The sequence below is a fragment of the Passer montanus genome, unplaced genomic scaffold, assembly GCF_014805655.1.
Source record: "Passer montanus isolate IOZ18808 unplaced genomic scaffold, ASM1480565v1 scaffold96, whole genome shotgun sequence".
Lineage (NCBI taxonomy): Eukaryota > Metazoa > Chordata > Aves > Passeriformes > Passeridae > Passer > Passer montanus.
Genome location: NW_024375034.1, coordinates 1037555 through 1055212, shown reverse-complemented (window position 1 = coordinate 1055212; position 17658 = coordinate 1037555). Strand labels below are relative to the sequence as shown.

General features: G+C 42.3%; 1 protein-coding gene across 3 annotated transcripts in view; it reads left to right on the top strand.

Annotated features, from left to right (window-relative positions):
- The window catches only part of TET1 (tet methylcytosine dioxygenase 1), a 73121-nt gene extending 61343 nt beyond the window's left edge, over positions 1–11778 (top strand). For 2 of the 3 annotated variants that reach the window (XM_039696218.1, XM_039696217.1), the window contains exon 12: positions 1390–2531. In XM_039696218.1, the coding sequence (XP_039552152.1) occupies positions 1390–2531 (1142 nt within the window). Of the gene's footprint in view, positions 1–1389 lie in introns of all 3 variants that reach the window. The other variant, XM_039696216.1, reaches the window with a different exon arrangement.
- Positions 11779–17658: the final 5880 nt, after the last annotated feature.

Here is a 17658-nt window from a genome sequence, read left to right as displayed (position 1 = left end):
TGAGTGCCAAGAGCTGTTAAAACTTTTTTTCACAGAACACATCTCTCTCCTGAGGTGATGGAGAATGCAATTCTCAAATGCTGTGCTTAAATTTTTAGGGCAGAGGCCTTGCCCTGGGGTGGGGGCTGTTGAAGTCATTAAACACTTTGTGGTTTATTTCATAGAAAGGTTTTTAAAGAGTTTATGTGGCCTCCTCATGTTCCCATACAGCTTTCAGTTTCTGCATCCTAACTGTTTTGCCTGTCATTATCTCACTTTGACTTTTTTGCTTTTTACTTATGGGAGGAATATTTTTAATTCATCACTGATTTATAAATTACTAGGAGACAGAGTAAAAGAAAGAGTAATGCTTCTAAACAGTTTAAAACAAGTAGCCATGCTGTGTATTTATGGAATAAAGAAGAAACACTGACAGTGTTCTATGAGAGTAAGCAAGAGCTGTCTGTGGGGTGCCAACCTGCCAGCAGAGCACATGTAAAGCCATGGCAGAGCATGGTGCAAAGCCCATCAGAGTCGATGGAATTCTTTCCCATTATCCCATGGACTCTGGGCTGAGCCAACCCATGATGAGACTCGGTCCCGTGAGGAGCCTGTTCCCAATCCAGCCCAGCAGCAAACAGCCATGGCTAGGAATTGGTTAAGGGGCTGACAGAAACTGAACGAGGATGCCTGCACAGAGATCTGAAATAACGAGGCAATTAGATGGAAAGATGCAACACAGCCAAATCATGTGACTCAGTATCCATTTTGTAAGGATGGGTTTACCTGCAGCATGTTGCCAGAATAGTTTTTTTTAAAAGGCAATTTCTGAGTCAGTATTGGAATGCATGAATCATTGTAATTCAGTAACTGTTTTTGCTGTGATGGACAAGATCCATAAACATGCTTTTTCCTTTGATCGTAATGTGGGGTTAAGGCAGGTCAGAATTTTGACTGATTCACAGGCTGAATTTCAGACTGAATTTCATCAATTATATAAAAACTGAAGGTCAGCAGTGAGCTGCTGGGAAGCATTTCTGTAGGCCTGGGCTGTGTGAATTGGGATTCAGTGGTTATTTAATTTTTTCTGTTTCTTTTCTTCATCCTTTTTGAAATACCTTTCTATTTTATATATCAACAGCCTGACTGGAAAAGGTTAAGGCATTAATTGAGCAAGGTTATTTTTATTTTATATATATATATATGATAAATATGTGTGTATATATGTGATATATATATAGAGAGAGAGATGTGTATAGTCATAGAGATATGCCTAGAAAGCTAAAACTAATCATTTTGAAAAATCTGTTGTCAGTGTCCATTTTTCATGTTAGAAAGCAAGTATACAAATATAAGAGAGGTATTTTGTTGATTGAGAAGTACTTACACTTTGGTGTACATTTCTTCTAGGGAACAAATCAGATGCTTTAAAACCTGGAATAAAAATGGAGACTTCTAACCACCTTTATGCCATGAAACATACTTCAAACACTACTAAAAATTGCTCTTTATTGAAGCAGTACACAGCTTCCTCCCCCTTCAAGGTGGATGGTTTACATCCTTATCCATCTCTCGCACATAAGTCTGGCCTAACTGCAGTGACTAATATTCAACAAGATTTTTCAGTTCCCTACGGGTATTTTGAGTGCAGTAACAAGCAACCTCACGTGACACCTTATGTTAACTGCAAGAGCTTTGATGTGTCAGTCAAAGATTATACTGGAATTCTGCTGAACGAGAAGGTGAACGGCATGCCCCCCGTTCTTCCTGAGGTCACTGCTCCCAGCCCCCCAGCCCACAAAGAGCCCCTGCCCCCTATACTTGAACAGCAGCCAGACAAACAGAATTGTCAGCTTCAGCTGGACACTTCTGCCTCCTCAGAGATGATCAGCTCCTGTGACTCGTCGGTCCCGCCGAGCTCTTTGGCAAAGGATGCCATCGGAACCGCAGCCGACTGCTCCCAGGGGTGCCCGGTGGAAAAGGGCAGCTCCCGTGGAGGACAGAGCTGTGACTTTGACTGTGCTGATGTAAAGCAAAGCAGTGCACTGGGACAGCCAGCTGATTCTGAAGAAAAGGCTGAGGAATTGTGGTCAGACAGCGAGCACAATTTTTTGGATGATGACATTGGTGGGGTCGCTGTGGCACCTTCTCATGGTTCTATCTTAATCGAATGTGCACGACGTGAACTCCACGCTACCACACCAATTAAAAAACCCAACCGCAATCATCCCACAAGAATTTCTTTAGTTTTTTACCAACACAAAAATTTAAATGAGCCAAAACATGGTTTAGCCATGTGGGAAGCAAAGATGGCTGAGAGGGCGAGAGAAAAAGAAAAAGAGGCAGAACGATTAGGAACGGAGAACCCTGAACTGAACTCTAGCAACAGAAAAGCAAAGCAACCAGGTGAAAACAGAGATATTTTTTATGAAGACAACGAGTTCAACCAAATTCCATCCCGCAGAGCATTAACAGTCACCAAGGACAACGTGATCACAGTCTCTTCATACGCCCTGACACGAGTGGCGGGGCCCTACAACCACTGGGCGTAGGCGTCCCGGGGCGGTCACAGCTCTTTCTTTCAGGTGCTGTTAGAGAACAAGTCTCGTGTCGTTTACTATTTGCTCATCTCAACCATTTTAAGGCTGAGGTAAAAACAAAAAAAAGGGGGGGGATTTCTTCTTAAACTGTGACTTTAACATTTGGTGGTGCTCAAGCACATTTTAAGCAAAAAAAAAAAGTTGTATAGTTTTAATACATTCTAAAGAAAGATTTTGTTTAGGTTATTAACCTTGATTGAATCATTCAGTTTATTACCTTTAGGAATTTATATTTTGGTGCTTTAAATCGTCTGTTTACTACAAAAATCATTTATAGCTATTTTAACAGGTTCACATTTTATGGTGTTAAATCAAGTTATACAGTTATAGCTCTACACAGCTCTTGGTGCTTAACCACATCAAACAGTTAAAAATAAATAAGCTGAATTATTACTTCATGGTGCCATTGCTTTAACAACTTCCAACCATTGCTATATAGTCCAAATTACAGACAAATCTTTTAGAAAACCAACTAATTTTGTTCTTTAGATTCGTCGGTAGAATGAAGTTATTGGTAATGATGGCTGGAAGTTGTTTCTAAGCTGTAAATATATATTTTAAAAGCACTTTCTATTTTTAAAATTAACTTGAAATAGTATAGTATAAGGATCATATTGTCTAAGGTTTGTGCATACTCTACAGAAGAAATGATTTTGTTCTTGCTGTGCAGAGTTTCATGGTGTTACAGGTGCAGGATGTGTGCTGATAGCATATGTGGTGGTTTTCAACTTGCCCTTTTTCACTGAAGATTTTATGTTGCATATAAACAAACATTTATGAATTATAGAACCTTTTTATTCTTTTTCAAGAGAGTGTACAAGCATGAAAGAGGAGGTGTCTGGTCAATACGTGTTGGGAGTTATGAATATTATCTGGTTTTTTTTAAAGGCAGCATTTGTTATGGTTTCTTTGAGCAATAAGTGCATCAGTCTCATTTGTTTGCAGCGTTCTAAGTTAACATGGCAACCAAATGTTCCTAATGCCTCAGGGGTAGGATTGTTTTGGGATAAAAAGTTACCCCCTAGAGTTGCCTTATTCTATTCTGATAGAAAAAAATAATTAGGGAAAAACACAAAGGAAGTGTTGGAAAACTATCAAATTTCTAATATTTAGCAGCAAACTTTTTGTTAAGAATAACCTATCTGTTATATTCACCAACTTTCTGAGTTCATTTTTTTTACAAAGATGTTTTGTAAATTTTTCAAGCAATTTATACATTTGACATGGAAAAGGCTGTATCCTTCCTTGAAATTTATGTTCTTTATTTCTCTTAGAAAGTGACATATCACAAAACGAGTATTTGCTAAACCAGAGGAAAAACAGACACTCCATTGCTTTTAAATACTGTAGCATCCCACTCTTCTTTCTGATTCTCCTCTCCTATGTATTTCTTGTTTAAACTTATTTATTTAAACCAATTACCAAATGACAAGGTTAGCTAAGGACTGACCTCATCCTGCAGCTTCTTCCATGCGAGTGGCTGGAGGCAGGAGGAGCCCTGAGCCCAGGACTCCTGGTGCTGGGTCAGGCCCACAGACAAAGTGTCCCCTGCTCTGCCTGAACCTGTAGGCACAATGAAGTCACTTTTCCAGTGTGGAAACATACTAATAATATACTTGATAATATTATACTGTAGTGGTGCTGTATAGAGGAATATGAACTATCTGGATCTGCTTTACTTAAAGACAAGGTGCTTTTTCCTTGAGGAGCTGAAGTGCAAGAACTCCATTTCCAGTTTGGTGTGAGAAGCACATCAGTGGTGTTTGGAACACACAGAGCCAGTCAGGACCTTGGTGCTACAAATCCTTTGGTGCGGCTCTAGGTCCAGGAGACTCTTCTGGAGCCAGGTCTGAAGTAGCAATCACTATGGAATGATCCTGGCTTCAGTTCTGCAGATTCCTGTTCAAATTGACAAAGCTATTATGGCAGAGGATGGAGGAATTGAACCAGTTCTTTGTATCTTACCTATTTCAAGTAAAACCTGTAAAAACCGGGTATGCTGCAAATTTTAGTTCAAAGCTATTAGTTCAAATAGAGGATATGAAGGGATTGTAAATAATGATGAAACAGAACCAATATTATGCCATTGTTTTGTACCAGCAGTTTTATGCTTATTAACTATGTAATATACAGTATACATCAAATCGTTATGGTATTTTGTGTGCCTTAGATTTCCATTTTAAAACTTGGATATTTTTGGTGAGCCGAAGGTTAGTAGGAATTGCAGCTGTCCATACAGTCAGTAGTACTGTACATTCCATAGCTGTTCAGTCATGTACTTGTCCCACCACGTAGAGATCCATTTATTGGTTTCACTGATAGCCCTGACAGCTTCAGTTTCTGTGATGCTGTAATTTAGCACTCTCACATGACAAATTTTCTACACAAAGTTGGTAAGCTACAGAGCCATCTCTACCTTTTAAAATGTTCATATTGTTAAAGTGGTTCATTTTTACTTGAATTTCTCCTACAAATGCCCACATTTAACCTACTGGAAACTTCAGATAAAAATGTTCCATTGAAAAACCAGCAGCTTCCCTCTAAGAAGTGAGGCACTGAAAGGTGGATCTAAAAGGATTCCTGCAAACAGGTAGCCCAGGTCTACCTTTTCTGACAAAGAAATGTGTATCTTAACATGATTAACGCTATTAACTGATAGGTGCTAAACTCACAGTTACTACTTCATTAATATTACTTACGTGACAGAAATATATCATCTACACAATAACACATCACCCACGGTGCTCTCTCCTTGGCTGGCTTTCAGCTAAACTGCTTTTTCAGCATGTCCTAGCAGCAGGTTGGCCACTTCCACTTCCTGCTGGATGTGCAGTGGGCTGTGATTTGAGAAGCTGATCCTTTCTGTTGCTGTACTGCAGTATAGAAAATGCAACTATTTACTGCTTTTACAGCTCTGTGCTATTTCTTGTAACACTTCAGGATATTCATCAATCTTGTACACAAATTGCATTGTTTTCAGTAAGGTTATCATTTTATCACAGTGTTTATCTCTTAAAATCTTCAATTCTGTAGGTCTGTTCTTTCCTTTGCAGCCCACACAACCACTTGTAATTTGCTCTTAGGTTTTAACCCAAGTCCTTCTTGGATAGCCAGACCAGGAGCTGGATCAAAAATCGAGGTAGTTGGCTTGGTCAAACCTGCACATTTTATTTGGTTTCCATCAGCTGGCACAATGTTCTGGGTGAAAAACCTGCTCATGGATTCGGGTGTGGGCTGCCAGTGGGGTGTGCTTGTCTTTGGATCAGTTTTTACAATGTGCCAGGAAAAACTGTCATGATCCAGCACAGGACACCTGTGACTTCCCAGAAGAACTCTGTGTCATCCCTTTGTCCCCTGGGTCCAGTACCACAACTCCACCTCCACTGGAGGGGAGGAGCAGGGCTTGTTGCAGGACCAGCTCTGTTTGACTCCCTGGGGAGTCACTGCAGTTGTCTCCAATTAAACAGTGAATTTACTGATTTTTCACATGCTAGTGTATTGCAGGAAATAGAAAGAAATATTTCTATAAATACCTTATTCACAAGATCCAGGAAACCTTGTAAGTATTTACAAATACTTGCAGCTTCCAACCTGTAACAGTTGTATTCAGATTTTTTAAGGACTTTCTAAGAATCTTAACTGCTGGTGAAAGTCCTTGTGTTGTTGCCTATGACAGTGCTGCTCTAGATGTAGAACAGGAAATAACTGTTGTATCTTGAGCAACATTTTCTGTTAAGCATGGGTAAATGACAACTTTCTAGTACTTAAGATTCCTTCTAGCATACAGCCATATGGGGTTTTTTAAAGACCTTTTTCATTTCATTGCAGCATTAACTAAATATGGTGCATTAAATTTGGGTCCTGTTGACACTGCTGCAGCCCTGCTGACTCCCAAGGGCTCATTCATGAGGTTTTCCTGTAATTTCCATATTTAATTGGATGGATATGGACAACAGTTGACCAACATGTGTGCCAACTCAGAGGTCAATCTTGCTCTTTCACTTCCCATGTAGCTTCTCTAATGTTGAAATTCACTCAATTTATCAAGCAGTCATCAGCTTTGTAATCTATTTATATATCTGGTGGTTTCTTTTCCATAGGAATCCTGTCATTTCTAGGCTATCAGAAGGAAACAGCTGTGCTCTCAGATACAGAAAACTCAATTGCATGGCCACTTCCATGCTTTGTGTATGGTAACACCAGTCACGTTCAGGCAGTGTGGGGCAAACTCTTTCTGGCTTATTGTGGTCACTGAAATTCAGGTTAGGGTCTTTGTGATGTCTGCTCCATAAAATTGTGTTTCATTCCTTGTGTGAAAGCTGTCTGCCACGCTATGAGCTGTGATGATCTGCTCTTCAGTAGCAATTAGAGATGAGGAGCAGTCCAGTCACTTTTGGGAATTTCTGCTTTATCAGGTCTTGATCTGACTTGCAGGAGGAAGTGTGGAGGGAATGTCTTTCCACTGCTTTTTGTGACACCACGGTACTGCACTGCAATTTCTGTGTCACAGCACTGCTCTAACCAGTGACACGTTTCATTGTGGGTATTGTGTACAAATTCACCTCCTTCACAGTTCCTCCACAGGCAGAAATCTCTCCTTTGGTCTCTGTCTGCATCATCTGGTTTTGAAAAGTAGCAAAGGAGGGAGAGAGTTGGCCCCCGTTGTCAGTACACACAGACACAAGGCAGCAAGCACTGCTGCCATGGCCAGCTGCTGCCCTTTGCCACCATGCATGGAGGACACAGAAGGTGAAGGGATGCTGGTTGGACTCCATGGTCCTTAAGGTCCTTTCCAGCCTTAGTGATTCTCTGCACAGCATAAGTAAATCACAGGCAAAGTTGTGAAGGTACAATTGTTTTTGAGTCAACCTTGTGTGTACGTGTAGTTGCCATGGTACTTCTTTATGCTAACACTTCTTTTGGTCCATCTGACTTTAAATTCAGTAGCTTGTTTTGTTTAGTCTGGGACACACATTCTCCTTGAATCTAAAACAGTGACCAGTGTCAAAAGTCTAGAGGATGTGGCTACTTACTGTTAACAATTCAGGAAGTGGTTTCAGTCTCTTCTGGGATTACCTGATGTTTAGTCAGTCTTCACAAGTTGCTACTAAATTATAATTACATCAAGGAAGGAGTTTTACATTCGAGGTTTCCTGAAAGAGCAAGGATTTCTAATAGTAGAACCTGATCAGGCACTAGGATGCATATGGATCACTTCCCCTAAGGAGTGGTTGAATATATGCTGCGTTGATTACTTCCCTGTTAAAACCTTTTTGGTTCTTTTAGAGAACAGGCAAAACTTTTTAATACTGTCACATACTTGACTAAATCATGAAGACTTGGTTCTGTGTGATGTTGTGTTGTCTCCCTGACAAACACTTGATATGGCCAGTGTTGGTTAGTAGGGATCTCTTTTACTCTGGAAGCTCTGGCCACCTTTCTCCGTGGTCCTTCTGAATCATCAGCTGTGGTCAGTTAGTGCTGGCTCACTTTGTCACCTGCTGCTGGATGCTTTCAGTGCCTGTAACTGCCCCAAGAGTTTTTCCCTTTGCAGATCTGCTTTGGCACTGGGCATGAGCAGCACTGATGCTGCCAGCCTGCCCGTGAGCCCCCTGCACACTGTCCTGCCTGGTGACAGCAGCCATCTCCATCTCAGCAGTGTCACAGGGGGCTGTTCTCCTGGGGACTCTCCCAAAATCCATTTATTCCAGTCCCCTGCAACAGGCTGCCCACAGAGCTTGTGGATGTGCCCCCTCCCTGGAGGTGTCCCTGGCCAGGTGGGACAGGGCTTGTAGTGGGAGGGGGGTGGAAAGAGGTGAGCTTTGAGGTTCCAACCCAAACCAGTCTGATTCCTTGATCTTGTATTCTGTATGTGACAGTTGTAGGGCTTTTACTTCACGTTTTCTCATACAGAGCCTAGAATATTACAGGTTGGATTTTTTTAAAGTCCAATTCTTTGGGGAGTAGAGAGGGACAATTCATAATCTGTCACAATCACTGTTTTCTTCTCTTTTTTTAAATCAAATAATCAGTTTTCCAGTTAATTTTCAGATTTTTTAATGTAATTCTTGTATCTGCAAGTAGCCAAACAAAAGAGACTTTGCAAGACTAGAAGACCATCATCCCCTGAGAAGGAAAAGTCATTCCCTTCTCAGAGTACAGGATTTTTTCATGTGGGTTGCATGTCTGTGTCCTCTTGTCTTTTGAGTCACTTCTAACAGCTCTGCTCTCCATTCCTGACATCAGACAGCTGCTGCAGCCCCTGGTGATTGCAAGAGCAGCAGTGTTTCTTTACATCTTCTTTAAGTCTTAGATCAGTCTTTGTGAGATATCCAAGTATTATATATGTTAAATGTCTGAAAAAACATAGGACTGCTTGGAAAAAAGATGTTCTTCCTCTGTAGCAAAAAAATTTAATTGAAGGAGTTTGAGAAGAAAATAATTAAGGTGGTTACTGCCTTTTATTAAAGGTATTGAGGTGTCAGCGTTGCTGTTTCTTTGTCTTTCTGAGAATTAAGACTTGAAGATTTTTTCCAATCCAGCTTCCCAGTTCACCATCCCAACAATTGCTCATGGTGTTCAACCATGTACTGCTAAGCCTCAGCTTTAAAAGATACAAAATGCTTCTTGGTGCTGTATCCTTTATTCCTGCAGACAGTGTCTTTTCCTTTATTCTGTTGGGCCATTATATATGGCATTTTTCCACACACACTTCTATTCAAATGCCAGAATCTTCCAGCAGCATCCTTGCAGTGAATGCAGGACTGGGTGCTAAGTAACTGAAGGTGTCTTGCTCTGGTGTGACTGCCCAGTGGTGCTTTTGTCAACCCTTTGCACACCTTTCAGACATTCCTCACAAAGTCACAGAGCGCAGGTGACTCAGAACTGCATCTGTAGGGAGGACAGGTTTGGCACTCAAACTGCAGAGTTACCAGCTGGAGCAGATGGACTGTGTTCCAAAGAAGTTGCACTGGAGCCAGGGATCTGCTAGCTTTGATGTTCAGTAGTGCAGTTGTTGTCACAGAACGTTTTAATGCTGTCGTGGAAAGTTTTGTGACCTGATCAATATTTTACATGTATATCTGTATTTTTATTATATTGTAATGGAAAAAGGGTCTAGGGTTTGAGAGTTGTCTTAAAGTAAGAATGGAGGCCCTGATTCTCATTTATACTACTGCCCTTTGCATGGCATTGGGAGGATAAAGGGGCCTTGAATGGATGTCACTTCAGCTTACATCCTTTGGAGTATCCCATCACACTGATCAGAATATAAAAGGTCAGTAGTATAAATAAAAGCAGTTATCAAATGACTGATTTGTACAACCATCTGAAATCCATGTCATGGTATCCTTACTGTGCACATACTAGCCAGTAACATCCAGAATGTTCTTCGTTTAGAAATACAGGTTGAAAAGAGACCTGCTTGGGTTTTACCAGGTTTTAAATATTTGCTTATATTTGCTGTCCTTTGCCCAAAACCGTCTACAAAGACAGTGTGGTAAAAGATTTGTACCTCTAGGTAATGGCCAGCCCAGAAGTCTCACAAAATTATCAAAATTGCTATTTTTATGGTAGTTCTTCTTAAAATACTTGCTGCCCTTTATCATAACTTGGATCCCTTTTACTTGATGATATAAACTGGGGTTGTGACAATCTACTGAACTCCCTTCAGTCCTGACTTCACAGCCAGCAGAGTGTGCAGTGTTGTGTGCTGCTGTCACACTCTGCTGAGTTTGGGGACAGAGTTAAAGCCAACACCTTCTGCCTTCCCTGACTGTGGTGCTACTTGCCAGGGAGAACCCTGGCATTGCTCTGCATGCCTGAGTCCTGCAGAGCTCCCCTTGCTGCCCATGCAAGTTCTATGTAATTGTAATTGGAAACAACATAACTGCATTGCAGTTATGCAGTGCAAACTTCTCATTCAAAAAAAGTTTGAGGAAAAGGAAATGTACTTTCCTTCTTAAATTTTTACACTGCAGTGGTACTGCAGAGCCTAATGAGAACAGATTTTGTACCAGCTTTGTGAATGTCTGTCTAATCCATGCAGCTCAAAAGGCAGCAGCTGAACTTATGAAGCTCTTGTCCTCTAAATGAAAAAATAGTTGTAGTCAAGAAGAACAAATGGGATGTCCCATTTAGTACTGCTAAAAGAAAGGCAGTTCTACCCAATGCAAACATTCATCCATTTCAGTCTTTACCAGTGAATTATTCTATGATTATTTGCTCAGTTTGGAAGAGGCATCTCTTCATAATGTGGCAATTTCACACCAGGTCACAAGTATTGATCAGAATTTGCTGTCATTAAGAACGAACATAAATCTGTAAGGACATGCTGGACTGACATGCAGTGGCTAATGAATTCCTTCCTGCTTTGGGAAGATAAGATTAACAATATGCCAAAGCAAAAGAAAAAAAAGTCATGGGTTTTTTCCTTCTCTCTTTCTTCTTTTCCATCTTTCTTTCTTTCCTTGGGATGCATTTGATATTTATTTTTCAGCTTTGAGTTTGAGGTTTTATTCCCAGTTACCAATGTACTGTAATGAAATCTGGAACTTAAACTAACATTTTTAAGCAAAAGATGATGTACAGGGAGAAAAAAATCAGAAAGAAAAAGCACTTCATTATGTCACAGTATTTACAGGAGAAAGTGTAAAAATTACTTCTTTTCTCAAAAACCATTTGGGGCCTGATTCTTTCCTAGTGTAACTGAGCGTAGCTCCCTGAGGCTGGTGGAGCTGGGCAGAGTTAGGCTAGCTGAGAAACTGAACCTTAAAATCTTCTTTGCAGACAAGGGAACCCTTACCAGCAGTACTTGAAGACTTGTGAGTTGTGACTGCATGTTACTTGAAAGATCTAATTAAGCTATGTTTTTTGGTGCAAGCAGTTGTTGTACATGATTTCATGTTTATGTAGCAAGATGCATTGAAATGTTGATACTAGTATTGAAACATACATGTAAAAATTGTCGTTGTGGAAATTGTCTGTTCTGTTCTATTTTCTTGTGTGTCTCATCTGTTTAGAACGTAAACTTTCTTTTTTTTTATTGTCCTAACTGAATAAGGCTAAATGAATACTGTAATTGAAAATATATTTTAAATCTTGTCATGAGTTTTTAAAAAGACTATTACAAATTGTATCATTCCTGATTACACAGAACTTTGTGGGTGGTTTTAAATAAATTTTATACTTCTATTTTGCACTTAGTCGTCTAATTTTTCTTTCCTGCTCTTAGCAATAATAACCACTATCATGTGTAGAAATGTATTTGTTAATTATCAATAGGACCTGTGCAGGGGCTTCACCCAAAGGGTCAGCAGGTTCTGCACTGGGAAGGGACAGGCATAAAACCAGTCCCTGTGCTCAGTCTGCCTCTGCTTCAGGCTGGACTGACCTGTGCCCAGGTCAAGAGAAGCAAGAGAAGCAGCCAGAAAATCTGAACTTCATTTTCTGACTAAAAAGGACAAAACAGTTTGTGACCACATCTGTACAGGGCCTCTTTTTGCTGCCTGTCTGGCAGAGCAAGCTTATGGGAATCACTTACTGTGGCATTTAACTACAGCCACTGGAAATACTTCTACCACGTTTTATTTGCTGCACATCTGAGGGTGTGGTTGGGGCTTTTTCCTCAAAGCAGACCTCAGCACTAGCCTGCTTCATGACATTGTAGTGCACAACAATGCTAAACAGAATCCCTGTTGTTCAGATCTGAACAAAAGGAGGAATTACAGTTCTGCTCATACTTGCTTCTTTTCCTTCTCCAGTATGTGCAGCAGCGAAATAATAAGCAAAAATCATCTTCCAGGTAACTGGAGTCTCCTAGAGAGCAGAAAAATGCTGGTACCCTCTGGCTCACTAATGCCCTGGAAAGGAACTACATTGTGTGATGTGGTACATCCAGTTCCTGGGGGATGGGTGTGATCGTCCAGCAGGGAAGCCTTGACACTCCTGTGTGAGCTGCCCTTCTGGAGGATGATCACCACCGGGGTCTGAGCAGATGTCCCAGGCTGCCCCAGCCCTCTCTGAACTGCAGTTAAATCCTCATTCACAGTGTCAGGAGCAGAGTCAGGAATCCCCAGCACAGGGGTCCTAAGGAAGCACACGGGTTTTGAAAGGCACTTCAAGCCTTGGGCCAGCCCCAGGAGCATCATTCCTGAGGAAGGGCTACCAGTGAGAAAGGTTCCCATTTCCCATTCTGAGGCACTGCCAGCCCTGCCTCCCCTGGCATTCCCAGCAGGAGCAGGCAGGGTGATCCCAGCAGGGCTGCAGTGTTACATGGAGAGCAATCAGAGCATGGCTTCACCTCCCTTATGGAACAGAGCTGAGCAGATTTACCTGCCCTGGCATCCCTGCTGCCACAAGTGAGTTCACCTCCTGGAACTGCCTTCAGTGCTTTTTTAATATCCTGGATTTCTGATACATTATACAAGGTAACAGAATGTTGATGTAGTACAAGTGGTTGCTTTTAAATTCTTAAGCCTTAGATTGCAGTGCCTACTAAAATGCTGTTAATTGTTAACAATTAATTAAGCTGCAAAATAAGCTTTTTGCTGGTGCTATAGTTGAGTTTTGTGTAGTACTCCTGCACTGCTACACATCATAGAACGCCTGGATTTGCTGTTCAACAATGCTAATGTTGGTTCCTGCTGTTGATAGTTAATATTTAACAGAGAGTGTTAGTTTATATTCAAAAGGGAATTCATCAAAATACTGGGTTTCTGTGCGCTCTGCATATCACAACAAGCCTGAACAATAATGTGATTTAAACACAAGCAAGGTAATGCTTCAATTAGTGTTTTGGTTCAGGATGCAGCCTGGATAGTCTAAAATAAAATAAAATACCAGCTATCCCCATCTGTCTTTTTAATCTTAGACAAACTGAAAAAGTATTTAAAATGTGGAAACTTAAACCCAGCTATTTCAATAACCATTGGCTGGAGCATAATTCCCAAGATGGGCCTCCAGTTCCATGTCCAGTGTTTACTTCTGGATACTGCTTTGTGATACATACCACTAATACAAAATCTTAGCATTTGAATTCTTGAAAATGTCCATGTCTTTTTACCCCAGGTCAAATATTACTTACAATCCTGCTGTACCAAGTGTGCATCTCCATTTGTAACGTAATTGGGCAATCCTTTCATGCTGTGTGATCCTAAAGGAGTCCTAAATTGCTGCTGGAGGCATGATGGAGCCTTTTTTCAGCTCAGAACAGCAAAACCTTTGTTTCCTGTGGTGTGAGGAGTCAGCAGTTGAGTTTCTTGTGACCACTTTGTTTTACACATAGACTCTGTTTTTGCATGAGGATGACTGACTCCCTTCACTGCAGGAATCCCTTCTGGAAATGAAGCACTGAGCCTTTGCTTCATCAAGCAATAACTCAAGTGCTAGACCCAAACTCACTTCCACAACAGCAGAAGCCTTGTAAGGACTCATCTGGATTGTGGCTCCTAGAGCTTTTAAGGGTGGGATTTGTTCATTTTTTGTGCTGTTGCAAATGGTCTTGTTCCATGAGGGTAAGAGGCTGTGAGAGGTTCAGGTGTGTCACTGTGTAACAATCCTCAGGCCACAGCTCTGCCGAGGTGGGTACTCACCAACATTTTAAAAAAAGAGAAGCCCCAAGGGTGCTGTGTGTGGAGTGCTCACAGCAGGAGCCAGAGGCTCTGGAAGCCCCAAGGAACACAGGATTCCCCTAACATGCAACTGCTGTGGCACCTAAGCAATGAGCAGAAATCAGTCTGAGTGGTGTCCCTTGCTGGAGTGCTGTGCCCTGCTGCTGGAGGCCTTGCCTGGGCTCCTGCGCACACAGAAGCTCCGGCTGCTCCCTGCTCCTCCTGTACAGCCTGGGAGTTAAACTGTCACTGTGCCCGGCTGTCCTGCACAGGAACTGCTCTGTCTGTCTGTCTGTCTGTCTGGAGATGGCAGGGGCTGAGCACTGTGGCAGGGCTGGAAGGGCAGTGTGTTTTCACCTCTCCATCTCCTCTTCTCAAGCAGGAGCTGAGGCTTTAAAGGTGGTCAGGATTTTCCTTGTCTCTGCTCTCCTTTACTGCCTGTCTATGGATGTACCTCCACTTGGCTTCCGTGTGGCTGGGTTACCCCAGGATTGTAAGCAGAGAGCTGGGAAACCTTTTCTCTGTGTGCAGTCACACCCAGTACACTGAAAAACAAAACCAGGGCCTCCCTGAAGGTGCCCAGGGCTTGATCCCAGCCAGGCTGGGTAAGGAAAGAGGAGCCCTGAAAATGAAAGGCCCTGTTGCTGTGCTTCCTGGCAGGGTGAATTGCATCTCCTTTTTGATGTGATCCTGCAGCTCACAGAGCACCCCAGGCTGCTGGGGACCTCAAACCACCACCCTGTGCCACCTTGTGTGGAAAAAAAAGGTGGGATTTTCCAGCAGCTGCCCAGCTGTGTCTGGAGAACCTCCAGGGATGGGGACTGTCTCAATTGCTCCAACTGAAAAAAACTCTCTCTTTTATCAAGGTGAAAAATTTCCCCTGTGCTTCTGGTGTCTGTTACCTACAAAATTATTAAGAATTACTTTATTTATGCCCTGATATTTCTAGTAGTTTAAAACTTTGTCAGAAGTTTGTTCTCAATGCATTTAATTTTATTGCAGTGTAGCAGACCACAAAAGCTTTTCTGTCCTTACCCTGGGACTCTTAAAAACAAGCAAACAAACAAACAAACAAACAATTGTTACTTGCAATCAGCTAAACCTGAGCAGGTTGGTTTATCTGTTACATCCTTCCTGTATTCTTGAGGGGTCTGGCCAGTTCAGAATGGCTTTTGTCAAATACTTTGTACAGCAGTTTGTTGTATTTATTATTAAATGTCAGCACTGACTGTGTCACACGCTTGGCAAAGGGTGAAGAGCACGTGGCTACAGGCAAAAGGACTACAAGGGAAATTTATGTGCAGCAGAAACTCCATGGTAACTTGTTTAGGTGCTTACACGCTGCACTTGATCACAACTGAAGCACCACAAAGCCATTCACTGGGCTGGTGCTACCACTCCTGGGTATGTAGAAGGTAAAAATGTGTTTGATTCTCTCTGAAGGATCTCTTCTGGCCTTCTGAAGAGAACAAACAAAGGGCTGCAAAAAGCAGCTTCCAATAGTGACAGGTTTAGAGCTGCAGATTAATGCAGAAGTTGAACAGGATGCACAGCAATGTGTTTCCAACAAGAAAATGGAAAAGTAATAAAATGATCTTTCATGCTCCACATTGAGTGGGATAACCATGTCCCTGTACGTGGCACTGAGCTGCACAGACACAGATATCATCGCTCACTTTTGGCTGAGGGCTGCACATTAGGTGTGAAACACTGATTCCTGTGTCCTACCAATGGTGCTGATCATCAGAAGCCTGCTCAGTAGAAGATCATCATTTCTCTTCCAGTTCTGCCCCAAAATGCATAACACAAATACAATTAAATGTATGGGGTGTTGGGGTTTTTTCCCGTTTTCACCAGAAAATCCTTCTCTATTTTTCTTTCATAGCAGACATCTAAGACCAGAAAGCTGGAAGCAACAATTCACTTCATGGGAGTGAATGCTTCTAATTTGTATCTTTTTCTCAACCCTCCTCATTATTTTGAGGTGATTTGTAGAAATCTCATATATTTCACATTTCTGTCCTCTCATCAATCTTGGGTTAAGTTGTCCAATGCACTTAAGAGATAGTCCAGGGACCTAGAATTATTTTAAGAAACATGACCAGAGGTGCCCATGTTTTTCACTGCCACTTCCATGACAACTGTTTTTCATCACAGCAGCGTGGTTTGTCTTGAGCACAGGATAGAGAGACCTCAGCAGTTGAAAAGGAATCAGCAGCGTGCTAAAAGTGGCAGGGGCAAAATCTGCCAGGTAATGTAGCAGTGTGTACCTGGGAGGGAAAAGTACCAGAAATGTTCTGCTTGAGGCACAGGAAATCAGGGCTGTGGTTCCTCTGAGGCTTCCTTTGAGAGCCTTCACTGTCTGGGCCAGAGGAGTGCAGAACACTTCACAATACTCTGATATTCACCCACAATTACCTTCTGCTTTAATACAATTTTGCTATTGTCCTTTTCACACACAATGTGGGAGAAAGTCCTGCAAGCTTTTAAACATTCAATCTTGTCTCCAGGTTAAAGGGTACAGACTCTGCTTTAGTCAGCTGACTGAGCTGGATGGAGTTATGCCAGGAAGAATCAAGGCAGAAAATGTGTAGACTTTAAAAGTAAGAACTATGCTTCTGAGTGTAAAACATCTAAACCCTCATCTAATTTGAAATATAATTTAAAAAGCAAAGGCAGATCTGTCTTTATATATTATTAACTAGCAGATGCTGGCAGAAATTTACTTGCACCTGATGATCTTCTGCCTCTTTCTCTAGATGCCCTCCTACAAGATAATCCACCTCACTGCGAGTTTGATGCTGCTGCTTCTCAGATTTTATTCCATCACCAACTTCTGCTTTTAATGACAATGTAACACTTTGAAGTCCAATTTTCATTTACGAAGTGCTGACTTGCTCAAATGTAGGTAGGAATTCATGTGTCTATCTCATTTCAAAACAAACTCGTGTGAAAAACTATTTACAGGATGGAAAGCTGTTTGTAACACCACCAAGGTCATGGGTTTGATCAATGCCTACATGAACAGGCCACTCAAAGAGCTGGACTCGACGATCCTTTTAAGTCCTTTCCAACTCAGACTAAGAAAGAAGAGAAATTGTCCAGAACTCCTGAACTGCTTACTGCACTGATCCTGGCTGCAATTTCCGTGCCAAAGCGCCTTAAGAGCTTTGACGCGTCTGTGGCGCGGCTGCTCTGCCCTCACCTCACACGACCCCTGTCCCCCCTCAGAACCGCCCGGGCGCGTGTGGGCTGCCGGCGGGGCGGGCGAGGGCTGAGGCTGGGTGTCTCGGACAGCCACGAGGCAGTTGGGGTGTGTGTGAGCCCCGCCGAGCCGTCACTGGGGTGGCTGGGGCAGCCGGGGCAGCCCCGGGCCCGCGGCGCCCTCATGGCGCTCCCGCCGCAAGATGGCGGCGCCGCCACCCCGCCCGCGCTCGCCTCGCCCAAGATGGCGGCGCGGCCCCGCCCCC